The sequence below is a fragment of the Cucurbita moschata genome, unplaced genomic scaffold (assembly GCF_002738365.1).
Source record: "Cucurbita moschata cultivar Rifu unplaced genomic scaffold, Cmos_1.0 Cmo_Scf00027, whole genome shotgun sequence".
Classification (NCBI taxonomy): domain Eukaryota; kingdom Viridiplantae; phylum Streptophyta; class Magnoliopsida; order Cucurbitales; family Cucurbitaceae; genus Cucurbita; species Cucurbita moschata.
Window position 1 is genome coordinate 1,646,585 of NW_019268543.1, and position 14,582 is coordinate 1,661,166.

At 36.3% G+C, this 14,582-nt stretch overlaps 3 protein-coding genes and 1 long non-coding RNA gene across 6 annotated transcripts; 3 read left to right on the forward strand and 1 right to left on the reverse strand.

Annotated features, from left to right (window-relative positions):
• The first annotated feature begins 195 nt into the window (after positions 1-195).
• Positions 196-3,919, forward strand: LOC111462770 (aspartate aminotransferase, chloroplastic). 2 transcript variants are annotated; one of them, XM_023106507.1, is made up of 11 exons: positions 196-451; positions 599-670; positions 993-1,187; positions 1,271-1,309; positions 1,396-1,485; positions 1,618-1,726; positions 1,814-1,923; positions 2,065-2,208; positions 2,438-2,604; positions 2,999-3,263; positions 3,504-3,919. In XM_023106507.1, the coding sequence occupies exons 1-11, from the start codon at positions 395-397 to the stop codon at positions 3,633-3,635; spliced, it is 1,380 nt and encodes a 459-aa protein (XP_022962275.1). In that variant the 5' UTR covers positions 196-394; the 3' UTR covers positions 3,636-3,919. The 2 variants fall into 2 exon arrangements, with proteins under 2 accessions (XP_022962275.1, XP_022962274.1); XM_023106506.1 differs by having other exon boundaries at positions 197-451; positions 596-670.
• Positions 3,920-4,606: 687 nt separating this feature from the next.
• Positions 4,607-8,086, reverse strand: LOC111462768 (probable receptor-like protein kinase At1g80640). Its single transcript, XM_023106499.1, has 10 exons — positions 7,685-8,086; positions 7,447-7,614; positions 7,102-7,358; positions 6,894-7,026; positions 6,707-6,770; positions 6,415-6,511; positions 6,181-6,283; positions 5,354-5,472; positions 5,174-5,263; positions 4,607-5,080 (listed from the first exon to the last, which is right to left on the reverse strand). Exons 1-10 carry the CDS (start codon positions 8,052-8,054, stop codon positions 4,925-4,927), a joined length of 1,557 nt encoding a protein of 518 aa, XP_022962267.1. The 5' UTR covers positions 8,055-8,086; the 3' UTR covers positions 4,607-4,924.
• On the forward strand, positions 5,479-8,014 carry LOC111462776. 2 transcript variants are annotated; one of them, XR_002713782.1, is made up of 3 exons: positions 5,479-5,644; positions 6,480-6,594; positions 6,931-8,014. It is a non-coding gene; the product is annotated as an uncharacterized LOC111462776 (long non-coding RNA). The 2 variants fall into 2 exon arrangements; XR_002713781.1 differs by lacking the exon at positions 5,479-5,644 and adding an exon at positions 6,225-6,317.
• A 2,103-nt stretch (positions 8,087-10,189) lies between the features above and the next one.
• Positions 10,190-13,047, forward strand: LOC111462771. Its single transcript, XM_023106509.1, has 5 exons — positions 10,190-10,707; positions 11,586-11,648; positions 12,212-12,274; positions 12,361-12,429; positions 12,549-13,047. The coding sequence occupies exons 1-5, from the start codon at positions 10,366-10,368 to the stop codon at positions 12,777-12,779; spliced, it is 768 nt and encodes a 255-aa protein (XP_022962277.1). The 5' UTR covers positions 10,190-10,365; the 3' UTR covers positions 12,780-13,047.
• Positions 13,048-14,582: the final 1,535 nt, after the last annotated feature.

The following is a 14,582-nucleotide window of genomic DNA, read 5'->3' on the forward strand; positions in this document are numbered from 1 at the left end:
TAATAGTTTGATAGTTAAATACAAAACTACCCTTGGAAATGGCTTAAATCCGTTTTAGAAAATGATAAATTAAATTAAAAGGTTTATGAATTTTAAATGAGAATAATTGTTGCGGATAAAGTCCAAGTCCCGGACACGTGGCTTCATTTTAAGACACGAATGCAATCCATAAATTCAGTAGTCCATTCTCTCCTTCTCATGCAACCAGAATTACCATTTCAGCCACAACACAGAGTAGAGATCCGACGAGCGCCGTGTTGCTGCGAAGTCACCCATTGCCTACTCTCTCCCCTCATCCTCTCTGCGAACTCCGATCTCCATTGTTATTGATCCGAGTTTCATTGATTTTCTGTTTGCTCCATTCCTGAGCTTATTTCTTCTTGCGTGGATTTAGATGGCGTCCTCTATCCTCTCGCTTGCTTCCGCCTCACTGTCCTCCCTTGAGAACAAGGTTTTCTCTTCCTTCTGTTTACTATCGCTTTCGTTCTTACGTTGTTTTTCTCTCTGGTTTCGATTTTTTTTTTACTTTTTGATACTTGATTGAATGTAGTAGTTTATAACTAATGAGGAACAATTACGCGTTCCGCTCCTTTAGCAGGGGAAGTTGAACCTTGGAAGTAACTGTCTAAGCTTTGATCGGGACAAAAACATTCCATTCGCGAAGACGAAGGTATGCTTCGCTCTTCTTTCTCTTTCTATATCAATATTGATTAGTTAACATCTCTTCATTTTATGTTTATATGTGTTTTATCTTGATATGTTATTCGTTCATTAGATCGAGTGTTTATATGTCTTTTTTGCATTCTGTCTTACCTCTGAAGGATATCTGTGCAACCGCTGTTATGATTCATGGACATATAATGAGGTGTTAGTTGGCCTTATCTCTAAATTTTATTGCTTATCCTGGTTGTTGGAGTTAGCGAGGTGTATACTGGAGTGGGGTGCAGGGAAGTGAAAGGCAGATTGATGCAGTACTGTTTTTTGATTTTCAGTCCTTGAGCAGGATATCTATGGTTGCTTCAGTTAATGTCTCTCGGTTTGAGGGGATAACGATGGCACCTCCTGATCCAATTCTTGGAGTTTCTGAGGCTTTCAAAGCAGATACCCACGGAAACAAACTCAACTTGGGAGTTGGTGCATATCGCACTGAAGAGCTGCAACCTTATGTTCTTGATGTTGTGAAGAAGGTTAACATCTATCCCTATCCGATTCTGTGATCGAATTGGCAGAACCTTCTATTTTATTGAATTTGGCTTCTTTGATTAAACAGGTTGAGAAACATATGCTGGAGAGGGGAGATAACAAAGAGGTACTTTGATTGTTCTGCAACTTAATGTTATTTGAAATTCTTATCTGACTTAAGGATGCTGCAACTAACCTATTTTCAATGTGTAGTATCTCCCAATTGAAGGTCTAGCAGCATTTAATAAGGCGACTGCAGAATTGTTATTTGGAGCTGATAACCCAGTTATCAAGCAACAACGTGTATGTTAAACTTCAGCTTGAAACTACATTTTCTTTCATAACAATGGATTCTTGTTTTAAAAAAGAATCGATGAGATATTAGTGTTGTGAAGTATGATCCCGTTTGGTTTTATTTATTCTGTACTTTCCTAGGTTGCGACTATCCAAGGTCTGTCAGGGACTGGTTCTCTTAGAGTAGCTGCAGCTCTTATAGAACGATACTTTCCTGGTGCAAAAGTCCTAATATCTTCTCCAACTTGGGGTTTGTATTGATTATGTTCACTTTACTACTTATTTGGCTTGGTCCTTGGCAGACTAATTTTTCATTGCCAGGAAATATTCATTTCAGGGAATCATAAAAATATTTTCGATGATGCAAGAGTTCCATGGTCTGAGTATCGATATTACGACCCTAAAACAGTTGGTTTGGATTTTGAGGGAATGATGTCTGATATTAAGGTAGTTTCCTGGCCGTATAATTTTCTCCTTGTTACATTTGTCTTGACATGCTAATTCTTATTTTATTCCGAAGTTTTCCTGCTTTTATTTTATCGATGATTTTCTAGCTCTCTACATTGTCTTTCCACTATCATCTTCCAGGCAGCACCTGAAGGATCTTTTGTGCTGCTTCATGGTTGTGCTCACAACCCAACTGGCATTGACCCAACACCTGAGCAGTGGGAAAAAATTGCTGATGTCATTCAGGAGAAGAACCACATTCCATTTTTCGATGTTGCATATCAGGTATTGACTCTTTGAAAAGAAAAGGCTACCTTAGTATTTGGTTGCAACTTGGAGTTTGGTGCATCAATATGCAGTTATGTTTTGGTGAATTTGATCTTTTTTTTTCATGCCTTCTTAAATTTTGAGGGGTGGTACATGCCTGAAAAGTTTAGATCTCCATAATTTCAATACTTCAAAAAGAATCGTTTGAAAGAACCCATTCTAAATAATTTTTTCCTCTGAGTTCTAGGGATTTGCTAGTGGCAGCCTTGATGCAGATGCAGCATCTGTTAGGCTGTTTGCTGCTCGTGGTTTGGAGCTTCTGGTTGCTCAATCATATAGTAAAAATCTTGGACTTTATGCTGAAAGGATTGGGGCTATTAACATTGTCTGCTCATCAGCAGATGCAGCAACAAGGTGCAGCGAGCAAAATTTTATGCACTGTCCTTTCCATGATTTTTTACGTTAATTATCATTCTGTTGCCCAAATTGTTCTGGAAATGCATAAGAACCTAACTAGAAGATGCTTATAAGATCTGTTTTTATATATAATATTGTACTATTACACAAAAGAAAATGAAATAGGCGCTTCAACATTCTTCTGCAGGTTCAGAGAAAAACTTGAATAAGAGATGCATTGCTTGCATAATGTTCAGGGTTACGTTTTATTCGTTCAGTTCATTCTGATTAGTCATCTCTTATTTTCATGATGATTAATGTATTGAGTTTTCTCGTTGAAGTCTGGAGCTTGGGGAAGTGGTGCATTTGGTTTTATTCCTAGAAGTTCTTAATGGGCACCTTTATATTTTAGGGTCAAGAGCCAGCTGAAGAGGATTGCTCGACCAATGTACTCAAATCCTCCCGTTCATGGCGCTAAAATTGTTGCTAATATTGTTGGAGATCCAGCACTATTTAACGAGTGGAAAGCAGAAATGGAAATGATGGCGGGAAGGATAAAGGATGTTAGACAGAAGCTCTATGATAGTCTCTGTGCAAAAGATAGAAGTGGAAAAGATTGGTCCTTTATACTCGAGCAGATTGGCATGTTCTCATTCACAGGCTTAAGCAAAGTTCAGGTAAGTCTTGTAGATTAATCAACTTTTATCTACTGTTCGGAAAAATTGATACAAGGTACTTTCCAGTTTGCCTTTTCGATCCAAAATCATAAACTGGGAAACAATGCTAGGCTTCTTGACATGTTCTATCAGAACTGATTCTAATAGTCTTCTATTGCTTTATCTGATTTCTTTTTCATTTTTCGTCAACAACGCAAATTTTGCAAATTATGTGACGCTTTATTCTTTATGTTCGAGCAGAGTGATAATATGACAGACAAGTGGCACGTATACATGACAAAGGATGGACGGATATCTTTGGCTGGATTGTCGTTAGCTAAATGTGAATATCTCGCAGATGCCATCATTGATTCATTCCACAATGTACGGTAAAATAGGATGTGATAGGAAATACGATGAAAATATTGCTTCAAAGTTTTGTTTTCATGTCTTGTATTCATGAGCGATCAAATAATTAAGGCTTCTTAGCTGAATCTAAGTTTAGCTGAGACATTGATCTAAATTATGTACTAAAGTGGCTCAGAGAAAGTCAGACTTCGTTCAAGATCAAGTTTGAAGCAACTGTAATATTTCCCAGTAGTTAAGCTATTGGTATTTTGTTATTTGCATGTTGGTATTTTTCATCAACGGTGGCAGTTCTGATCTTTAGACCATTATACACACTTATCTCTAGATTCCAAGCATCTCCTATCTGTTATAATAGTTCATTAACTTTCATGTATTGATTCTGTCTCATGGAATGTGGTTAGATTAGCCGTTTCTGGATTAGGTATTTCGTACTGTGATCATTGAACACTCGAGAAACCCGAGATGAATGAAAACTAAAGTGACGATAATCTAAGTGGAAGAGTTTTTGTTCAGGAGGTGTTGCGATGTTGGTCGATAGCATCAAGCTAAATAGGGATAGAGTATGACGATTGAAAGTAGAGGTATTAAACTCTTCCTCTTCCATTTATGTTAGCCCAATAATTCTAGGTTCTTTGTTTGATTGAGTGATCTTCCCAGGGAATGCTCTAGATGCAAGATATGAAAGGAAAAATGCCTATTCTTGTTGCCTTTCATTTGGTTTTCATTTAAATAAGTTCTTCAAATTAAGATATATTTTTATTTGATAGGTTATAGAAAATATTTATATGAGTGTTGTAATAGTCTAAGCCCGCTAGCAGATATTGTCTTCTTTGGACTTTCCCTTTCGGGCTTCCCCAGATGTTAGAGAGAGGTTTCCACATCCTCACAAAAATGCTTATTTCCCTCTCCAACCAATATGAGATCTCACCGGTACAAATGTAGAGTAAGAATTTGCCGCAAGAAATCATCATCAAGGTCTAAACTAGATAAACCTGTCAAGAGTCAACTAACTATATTACTTTTTAGAGTGTGCCTCGATGACCATGTACACAAAATTATACATTTTTATTGTTTCTGTGGAGGAAAAAAAATATATGCAGTAAGACATTCCACCAGTCCTCACAAGGATTTCAACCAAGCACCAAGAGCAATTGGTGTTCATATCATCATCCATCCCAGCAATCATATTTGCAGAAATAAGAACAAATATGATTGAAAGAATCATATATTTGAGCATTGAAGAACCTGAAACCAGAGCTGTAGTATATCATGAAATGCTTCTCTTTCTCTCACTTCTTCCTACCAAATAATAGCTAAGCTGGAGCCACAGGAGCTGCTGCTTGTGTTGATGATCTGAGAGTCCCTCCAAGCTCAACGGGAACAAGAGGAATAAGAGAGTGCAAAACATCTGTTATTAGGGGACGGTAGCTCGGTTCGGGTTGCACGCACAATACAGCAACAGCAGCAACCTACACCAACCCATAATATGGTATGAATTCTCCAATTACATAAAGAATAGTTACTCCCCAGCCCTCATAGCTCCAATTACAGTATTTACGAACCTGAAATAAATGTTTCGGGTCCATTGTGTTTCTGATCACCGGGTCAATGATTTCAGGCAACTTTGATCTATCAGTGAGCTGAGGCATAGCCTGCAAGGAAATAAAATTACCAATTAAAGGTTTGTAAGTTTGAGAAACATGTTTAATATCATTAGTGACTTGGTTAAGCAGGAGCCCTACCCATGTGACTATGGATTGGCATTGAGATGGTGCCAGTTTTTCAACAGGCCTTCTTCCTAAAAGAAGCTCCAAAAGCACCACACCAAATGCGTAAACATCACTCTTATCAGTCAATTTACCTGTACAAGTAATCATTTTCTTTACCACAAAAACCAAATTTGTGCAGGAAGTAGGTGGCTATGTGGAGCTGAAGCAGCCAACACTACCACATTCAAATTACAAACAAGTTGAAAACGAAATCATAGTTAACAAGCTAGGGGAGGGAGATGATGGTAAATCTTCATGAACCAGGTTTTTCTTCACAGTGCTCAACCACTAGCTCTTTTTCTTTCCTCTTTTTTCTTGTCTATTGCTTTTGGTTGCATGCTGCTGACCCTTTTAAAAATGAGACTAGATTCCAAGACAGATGGGATGGCCCACTATTATAATCATATCCCTTTATCAATTTTCTTCTGAAAAGAAGGAAAAAAAAACTCTTTTTGAGCTAGCTGTGGCCTCCACCTAGCACTTGATATCAATTACCAACGAGTTTTGGGGTTTAGAGATAAAAGCTTAAGCAAATTGGAACATGATAAGACCCTTTTAGTATCTGAAAAGACAAGTTCCATCAACTACACCATCTCACAGAATAGAGTGAAAATTATCTTAAAAGTTACTTAACTAATCAGCCCCAAATTACGTTTTATAACACTAATTATTCCTCTAATTACAGTGATATAACATGTTAATCACATTAACTTTTAACGAATTGTACAATAAACCTTAAATTAATGGAATTTTGAGCATCAAGGGAAAGGCATGAAGAAATGTACTGTAATTTGACATACCATCTAAAAGATACTCTGGAGCAACATAACCCATCGTCCCAGAAAGCTTTATGTCGTTCTTGTTTTGTGCTCCAACAATTACAGACAGGCCAAAATCCGAAAGCTGAACCCACAACACAAAAGGAGAAGAATTTCAGGTCTCTCTCTTCGATTTTGTTCTTCTTTTAAATAATAAATGAAAATGAAAAGCAGTGGATTGGAGTTTTTCAAACTTTGAATGATGAATTATTGTACCTTGGCATTGAAGTTTGCATCTAAAAGAATATTGGAGGATTTCAGATCTCTATGTATTACTGCAGGTTTGCAGTGCTCATGCAGATATTCTAATCCTCTGCTCAACAGTTTTCAAATGTCAGAAACACTCACAAGCAGGAAGCACAAAACAATGAGAAATTATCAGCCACTCCCAATTTTGTAAGTAAAAGTATCTCCAATTTGTATTCAGATTTTGTGCTAAGAGGCCTTTGATGAATAATTTTCTAGAAGAAGAGATCTTGAGTTTTGTAAAATCAAAAAACAATCTCACCTAGCTGCATCAAGAGCAATCTTCATGCGCATGTGCCATGTTAATGTCTCTCCATGTGAAGGTCCTAAAAACATTAAACATTTCATTTCAGACAACTCTGACCAAGTAGGGCATAAATAATCATATAGCCAATTAATTAATGAACCAAAAAAGGAAGGTAAGAGAGCCTTTGATTCTTGTGTTTTACCATGTAACAGTGTCTCTAATGATCCGTTTTCCATCAGCTCGTACACAATAAGCCTTGATTCCCCATGAATGGTGTAACCCAGAAGGCGGATGATGTTTGAGTGCTGAATTTTGCTCAATAGATCAACTTCATTCTGCCAAATTTCAAGGTATGGAGTTCAGTTTTCTTGTTGATTGCTAGAGAATATAAGGAATCAAAGAAACAGAACCTCAAATTCTCTCTCTGCGTCCTTGTCGTTACATTCTAGTCTCTTCACAGCAACAAAAAGGTTTTGTTCTAAACGAGCCTTGTAAACCCTCCCAAATCCACCCTCCCCTAGAATGTTACTTTCCTGAAAAACGTTGGTGGCTTTTTCCAGGACCTCGTAATCAATGAGTGGAACAGATACTTTATTGTGACCCACCATTTTGTTTGAGCTGAATTTTCGCAAAATTGGAGCTAACCCAACCAGACCCTTCTCGGCATCTTCAACCCCAAAGAAAGAAACCCACCCGATGTTATATTGGAGGATATGATCGATACAAATCAGATAAAAACGGCAGAAGTGAGTTACCTGAGCTCTGAACGTTTCGTTTATGGAAGTTGGGGGAGTTTCTTCTGTAATAAACCCACAAAAACAGTGAAAGCACTAAGACTGCACCGAATGAAGCACAAACGATAAGGACAATCGGCATTTTCTTGTGGGCTTCGCTTCGTAGGCTCTCCATTTCCATCGGAATTCCTGGAAACACAAAACAGAGGAAATTTGAAAACCAGAGCAATGGAGAGGAAGAGATCTGTGAAGTACCCACCTGGAGGGGAAGCAGCCATGGAATCGAAGAATGGAGAAACGGGAGAAGGAAACGGAGAGGCAGCCACCAAAACAGAGAGGAATGGAAGAGGAAGAGAAGGAAGAAGAAGAAGGGCGAGAGGAAGGAGATGAAGAAGCTTCATTAACGGAACTTTATTTTTGTCACGGATTACATGAAAGGTACGAAGAAAGAGAGAGACGGGTGTCGTCTGGTTCTGTGAAAACAAGAAAGAGGGCGTGATTCTGGCTTCTTTTGGGTTTGGAAATGGAAATGGAAGGAACTTGTTCTTCTCTCTAAACAACCTTTCTTCTCTCTCCTGCGCAGAAAATGGAAATGTCACACAGCTGATTGTGGGCTGCATACCAATCATGTGGGAAAGAGCTTTTAAAATCCCATTTCTCTCTCTCTCTCTCTCTTCAAGACGCCATGAACAGTTACAGTGAAGAAGGGGCGAGAGACAGAATCATCTTGTAGTGGGTAGATGACCAACCCTCCTTGGAATTTCATTTCTAAACAGATCTTACCCAGTAAGACGAAAAGTCTCGTCCACCTCGGCTAGTTAAGAGGTTGATCATGAATTTATAGGTTTATAAATAAGAAATACATAATCATTGTTGTAATGCTTTTTGGAGAAGTTAAAAACAAAGCTATGAGAATGGTTTTATAGATCCCAAATAGGTCGAAATGACATTTTGAATCTTTCTTAATTGGAATGAACAAAGTTCATAACTTTAGTTTGCAGTTGCTTCTTAAATGAGTCAGTGAGTGACTTAAAGATGTTTATTGTTTATGAACAGTTCAAGAAAAAAAAAAGTATGATGTAATTAATAAGCAACACATTAATTTGAGTATCTTGTCCTAAGTTGTTAGATACTAAATTCTATTAGGGTATTGCTTGTTAAAGACTAGTTCAATTATGAATTAAATGCAAAGAAAATGAAAGAAAACAACATAAATTTAATAGGCGAGAAAAAAATACATATTTTTAGAATGACTTTAATGATCAAATAATAAACTCTAGGATAGAGTAGGACGAATAGGAATAAAGCTCTTGATGAAATTGAAGCTAGCTTTAATGATTAGCTGACAATCGTTTACAATTGGATCATGAGATAAATAGTTATTACAAGTCTTCGATTTATTGATTTTTTTTTTGTTGGATCTTATTGTTTATTTTATAATCTAAATCTTGGGTATATGTTACGATATTAACGCGACCAACTCCATAACAATGGAAATATGTTTTTTTTTAAATTGTATGCTTTTTATTTAAACTATATATTAAATTAGGAATAGATGGAGAAATTAGACTTCCATGTATTGGAAACCAAGATCCCATCATGTTAGGTATATTATTATTATTATTATTATTATCTAAGACGTAAAATAAAAATTAGAAAGAAAAAAAAAAAAGTGAAGTCAGCTGGCAACGACAAAACATGGAGCTGACTTTAGTAGGCCTCTATTTTTTAAATAAATAACTATGTCTGCATAGTACATAGTACAAATGGAGTAGATCTCTCCATTTAACTTTAGGTTAAAAAAATTAAAGAAAATAAAAAATGAGTTATATTTTATGAATATTAAGAAATTTATAATAGAGTGGATTCAATTTTTTTTTAATTGATAATTTATATTCTCTAATATAATTTTTATTAAGAAAAATAAGAAAAAAATATAATAGTTTTGTTCACCTTTAAATTTTATTTATTTATTTATTTATGTATTATATAGATGTAATTGAGGGACCCAAATATAAATAATTAAGAGGAAAAAAGTGGAATGCGTGCGTGACACGCTTTTAATGAACTTTGAAAAAATATTTCAAATTCCAATTTGCAGAAATGGTTTGGAAAAAAGTGAACATGTTTTTTGAAAAACGAGTGCTTTCATTCACATCCGCCTTCTCCCAACCGACACACCTTTTTTTCATTCTTTTCTCCTACCGACATGTCGTCCCTCCTCTCATCGGCCCATAAAGACTTCCATCAAGCCCAACTTCAAGCCCATTCCCCCTCTAATGGCCCATTTACCATATTATTATCATTGCTTTTATTATAATGAATTCCACCATTAATTATTCAATATCTAAAATTAATTTGTTGTCTATTATTAGCAATTATAACTACCCATTAAATTCCCAGTGAAATTATATGGTATTAAAATAAAAGAAAAACTTAGGGGAAAAGATAACTCATAGATAAGTATGCTGACGTGGATATTTTATGTTTGGAAATTTCACCTATTTTTCCTATTATAATTATTAAATGATTTAAATTCCAAAAATATTATTGGGCTTCGTGTAGAAGTTCCGACCCGGCCCAAATGAAGCCCAGGATTGGGGGTGGCAGGAGGTTGATGTTTTTAAAATAAATAAATAAAAAAGAAAAAGAAAAACGGTGGTTCCTGGTAATATGATATCATTAATTAAAAAGAAAAAGAAAAAAGAAAAAAGAATAGTGAATATTGGAAAGAGGTGCGGGCCCAATAAAAAGCCCACGAAACGAAAACGAATAACTGGAATCTCTTCGCCACTTCTCCTTCCATTTCCATTTCTCCTTTCGCCATTTTCACCTTCTAATCCCCTTCTTCAATTCTCTCTCTCTCTCTGTCTCTCTGGGTTTTTGCTTCCCGGAGTCGCCCATTTCTCGCCGCCGTTTTTTTTTTCTCTGCCGGTCAAGATGGTGTTGAAAGATGAGTGGTTGAGTGCCGCCATGGCCGATGATAGCATCGTCGTTGAGTTGCTCGTTCGTCTCAAACAGTCTCAAGCCTCATCCTCGATCAAATCTCCTCTACACGCCGTTATTCCGCCTAGATGGGGTCTCAGGCAACGGCGTTCCAGGATTCTTTCACCTTCTCTTCGATACGATGCCATTGCGCACAAGAATAAGGACTCCTCCTCCACCAGATGCAGCCCCACCACTCCTCTCTCTTGGAGTGGCGAAACCTCCCCTTCCGCTACCGCCGATGGATTCGAAGAGTCCAGCCATCCATCCGAATTCTCCCAATCCTCCAGATCCAAGGTTATTTCTCGATTCTGCTCTTTTTTCCACTCAATCTTCATTTTCTGTTATTCTTTCCTCCTCTGGTTTTGGAATAGATACAGAACCTTCGATCTCCGCCTTGGCGGTTTCCTTTTCCACCGGAGTTGACGAATTTCTCCGCCGACGCAGAGTCGCCGCCGACAAACGAGTATTTCTCTCCTCGTGGCCAACTCTTTGACCCTCACGAGATGAATTCCTCGTATTTTCTCATAGACTCATTTCCACCGAGAAAACCCCCACATCTCCCTTTTGGACGATGACTCCCTTTTCCTCTGTTTTTCGTTCTTAATAGCGTCGTTAAGTCAAGGGAAATCTAAGTTTCAGGACGGAACGGAGCCGATAAGCACAGGATTGTTGTGGGGAAAGGGATCAGATCGATGATCTGAGAACGGCGTCAGAGTAATTAGTCTGTGCGCGTATGTCCCACGAACAACCCCCCATAACCAGACGGCCTGGAATGGAACCATCGAGAGAGATGGGTTCTTTAGCCATTATTTGACCCTTTGGGTTCTCAGATCTGAAGGTCAATGATCTTCTTTTTCTTCGTTGTTGGCAGTTCCTCTGTTTTTTAAACCCCACTAAATTGAATGAAGAGGCACGCGAAGGGTCACGCGAGCGATGGGCAGTAAGATTCTGAAGAAGAAATTGTGGGTTTAGCTAGATTGATGAACCCCCATGTGGGTTTGATGATGTGGCCTTTACTTACTGGTTTATCAAATTTGAAATGAAACAATAATAATAAAAGATCCTCTTTTGTTTAAATAATATTCTGAATATAATTGTGGACTTTTGTGTTCTTTCCCTCTGTAGTTTCTGTATAAAGAAACTGATATCTGATGGGTTGTTCTTTTGTGCAGGGCTGTGGTTCAAATGAATTCAGCTGTAGCACTGCCATGGCCAAGAGGTTTAAAAGAAGGAAGGTAAAATTCCCATGTTCTGTTCAGTGTTAACAATGACTATACGACCCGTGTCTTTCCATTGAACTCTAACGTTATTTGTTCGAGTCTTTCTGGAATAGCCAAAGCCCGCTGCACATATTGGACTTTCTCTTTTGAGTTTTTCCTCAATGTTTTTAAAACATCTCTGTTACAGATAGAGGAATATTTTGTTCTGCCCTCCAACCAATGCGGGATTTCACAGTTTCATTCAAACTCTTGTAACGTCATTTGTTCATGTCTTTCATTCCGACTCTTGTATGAGTCTTTCTGTAACGGCCCAAAATATTGTCATTTTTGGGCTTTTTTTTTTTTTTATTTTAGTTTCCGCTCAAGTTTTTTAAAACGCCTCTACTGGAGAGAGGTTTTCATATCATTATAAGAAATGTTTTGTTCTACTCTTTAACCGATGTGGGATCTCACACTTTTATTCAAACTCTTGTAAAGTCGTTTGTTCGTGTCTTTCATTCAAACCCTTGTAATGACATTTGTTGGTTGCATGCTAAACTATGAGTATTTTTCTGAAATATATAGCTTAACTTTTTCAGGCATTGGCTGATCTGAGAGTGGAGGAGTCTGTACTTTTGAAGGAAAGGTTACATCTTAAAAAGGTGGGTTTGCTGTTCTAACGCCAAGAGGGATCATCATGAATTGTTTTTTGTGTGTGTAATGAAAGTGGATTGGTTGCTTTGAACAGGAGCTGGATAGCCTACATGCGACGTTCAAGGAACAGACAACTAACAACCAGATGTTGAAGAAAATTAAGGTGATTCTTAAACAGATGAAACGACTGTCTTAAAATGTTAAGAAATGTGTATGGATATGATAATAATATGATGGTGCTGTTGCCTCTTCTGAATTTGAACTTTCTTTTATGTTTTTCAGCTCAATCTGAATTCTGATGCATCATCAGATCGTGTTCGAGATGAGTCGAAGCCAGTAGCTTCCAATCAATGGTGCCGAGACGTGGATCCTACGCCCGACAACGTTCTTCCTGCAACTTCGCCGATACAAACTGTACCTGGATTGCAGGAGACACAGGAGACAAATTCAATGGAAAGTGGTGGCTTCTTTCTACCAGATCTTAATATGATCCCAGCTGAGGATTGTCTCTAAGGCTTTTTCATCAAGACATGTTTCTGCTGGTCTAGGACGTTACTTCGAGATAAAACGACTTGTCCCGATGCCAAATGAAGACTGATTTGAGTACTGGAGGCCGTTCTTGGCGTTGAAGAATTTCGAAACATGGGACGTCCTTCGTTGCTGGTAGAATCCTTCATTGAAATTCATTTCGAAAACTGTAGGATCAAACATGTTTGATTCTTTGTAGGTAAAAAAAAGGAAAAGGTAATCAAAACTTGTTCTATGCTGAAATCTTTACTCTCTATTTTCAGGAAAAGCTATGACCCTTACAGTTTATTCAATTTTTTAAAATATATATATATATATGTTTGGAAAAGCTTTTACCAATTTAATAAAAAGTTTATTATTTTGAGTAATGGTATATTTTTTTAACAAAAAAAAAAAATAAAAAAATAAATTACTTTTTTGACTTTTTATCTAACTACTTCCTTTTTACCTTTTTCTCTCTCTCTCTCTCTTTTAATCATAATTTCTTTTAGTTTAAAAGAATATATTTTTTTTCTTTTTCTTTTTGTTTAGAAATTTAATTTTCATCTTTTCTAAATAAATATTTGAATTATTAGTCAAATTCTATATAAAAATAAATTATTTTATAGTCCTAAATAAAAATCCTATTGATCAGGAAAAATAGATTGGGCCGTGGGAGGTGCGATGGGCCCAAAAGTGGATAAGAAACAAAGGATGGGAACCGAACCGAACCGAACCGAACCGAACCGAACCGAACCGAATCAAAACAAAAATCTTATCTTATAATATATATAAAGTTGAAAATGAATAATGAAGGAAATTAATGTGGTATATCTTTAACATCAAATCTTGTGAAGCATGCTATCCAGTTGATTTGATTTAACCCTCTTGACGTGACACGTTTTTGACAAAATGCATTGTCTATCTTTTCTTTTTTCAAAATTAAATTATCTGCTGTTATGCACTCATCTTTTTTTTTTTTTTTTTTTTAATAATCCCCACACTCCTGGCAATCTAATTTTGGTTTAATCTATTTTAATTTAATATATAAAATATCTAACAAAATTTAATTTTAACAAAAAGGAGAGGCAACAAAAGGTCAAACTTGAGATAAGATGGACCTCTAATCACATTTATAATAATAATTGCAACTGCCCAATGTCTAGCCGATACTATTTGTAAAAGCCCAAGCCAACCGCTAACAGATATTGTCCGCTTTAGCCCGTTGCGAATTACTGTCAGCCAAGAGAGGTTTCCACACCCTTATAAAAAATATTTCTGTTCCCCTCTCTGACCAATATAGAATCCAATAGGTTTCGTATTACCCAATTAGATATTTTTCAGACATAAACTCGTGATTTTACTTTTGATTTTTTCAAAAAGTTTCGTACTAATAATGACGTTGTTTCTTACTTATAAAAGCATGATATTCTCCTCAATTAGCCAATGCCAGATTACCAATTAATTATATAATAACACGTATTTTATTTTTAATTTATATAACTTAAAATATAAATCTTAAAAAATGAACAGAAAATTTCAAAAATATCAAAATTTTAATAATCACATGAAAATGACAAATCATATTTGAAAAATACGTCTATTCTTGTTGATATTTGAAAAGTAGAATGCACAGCCCACTTCTTTTCTTTACACCTAAGTTCTGAAAATGAAAGGAGAAAAAAAAAATAAAAAACCTTAATTTGATTAATTTATTATTATTTAAAAAAAAAAACAAAATTATAACGCCACTTTTAATTTTGTGATTAATTGATTATTGACCTAAATAAATGTAGACTTGAAATTTAA

Excerpts from the sequence above, each read along its gene's own strand:
- LOC111462770 (XM_023106506.1), top strand. The coding sequence starts at position 395 with ATGGCGTCCTCTATCCTCTCGCTTGCTTCCGCCTCACTGTCCTCCCTT. Across the intron at positions 452-595 it reads TGTCCTCCCTTGAGAACAAG|CAGGGGAAGTTGAACCTTGG; the intron begins GTTTTCTCTTCC and ends CCGCTCCTTTAG. Across the intron at positions 1,486-1,617 it reads CAGTTATCAAGCAACAACGT|GTTGCGACTATCCAAGGTCT; the intron begins GTATGTTAAACT and ends GTACTTTCCTAG.
- LOC111462771 (XM_023106509.1), top strand. The coding sequence starts at position 10,366 with ATGGTGTTGAAAGATGAGTGGTTGAGTGCCGCCATGGCCGATGATAGC. Across the intron at positions 10,708-11,585 it reads CCCAATCCTCCAGATCCAAG|GGCTGTGGTTCAAATGAATT; the intron begins GTTATTTCTCGA and ends TCTTTTGTGCAG. Across the intron at positions 11,649-12,211 it reads AGAGGTTTAAAAGAAGGAAG|GCATTGGCTGATCTGAGAGT; the intron begins GTAAAATTCCCA and ends TAACTTTTTCAG.
- LOC111462768 (XM_023106499.1), bottom strand. The coding sequence starts at position 8,054 with ATGATTGGTATGCAGCCCACAATCAGCTGTGTGACATTTCCATTTTCT. Across the intron at positions 5,473-6,180 it reads TCCAGAGTATCTTTTAGATG|GTAAATTGACTGATAAGAGT; the intron begins GTATGTCAAATT and ends TTACTTGTACAG. Across the intron at positions 5,081-5,173 it reads ACCCGAAACATTTATTTCAG|GTTGCTGCTGTTGCTGTATT; the intron begins GTTCGTAAATAC and ends GGGTTGGTGTAG.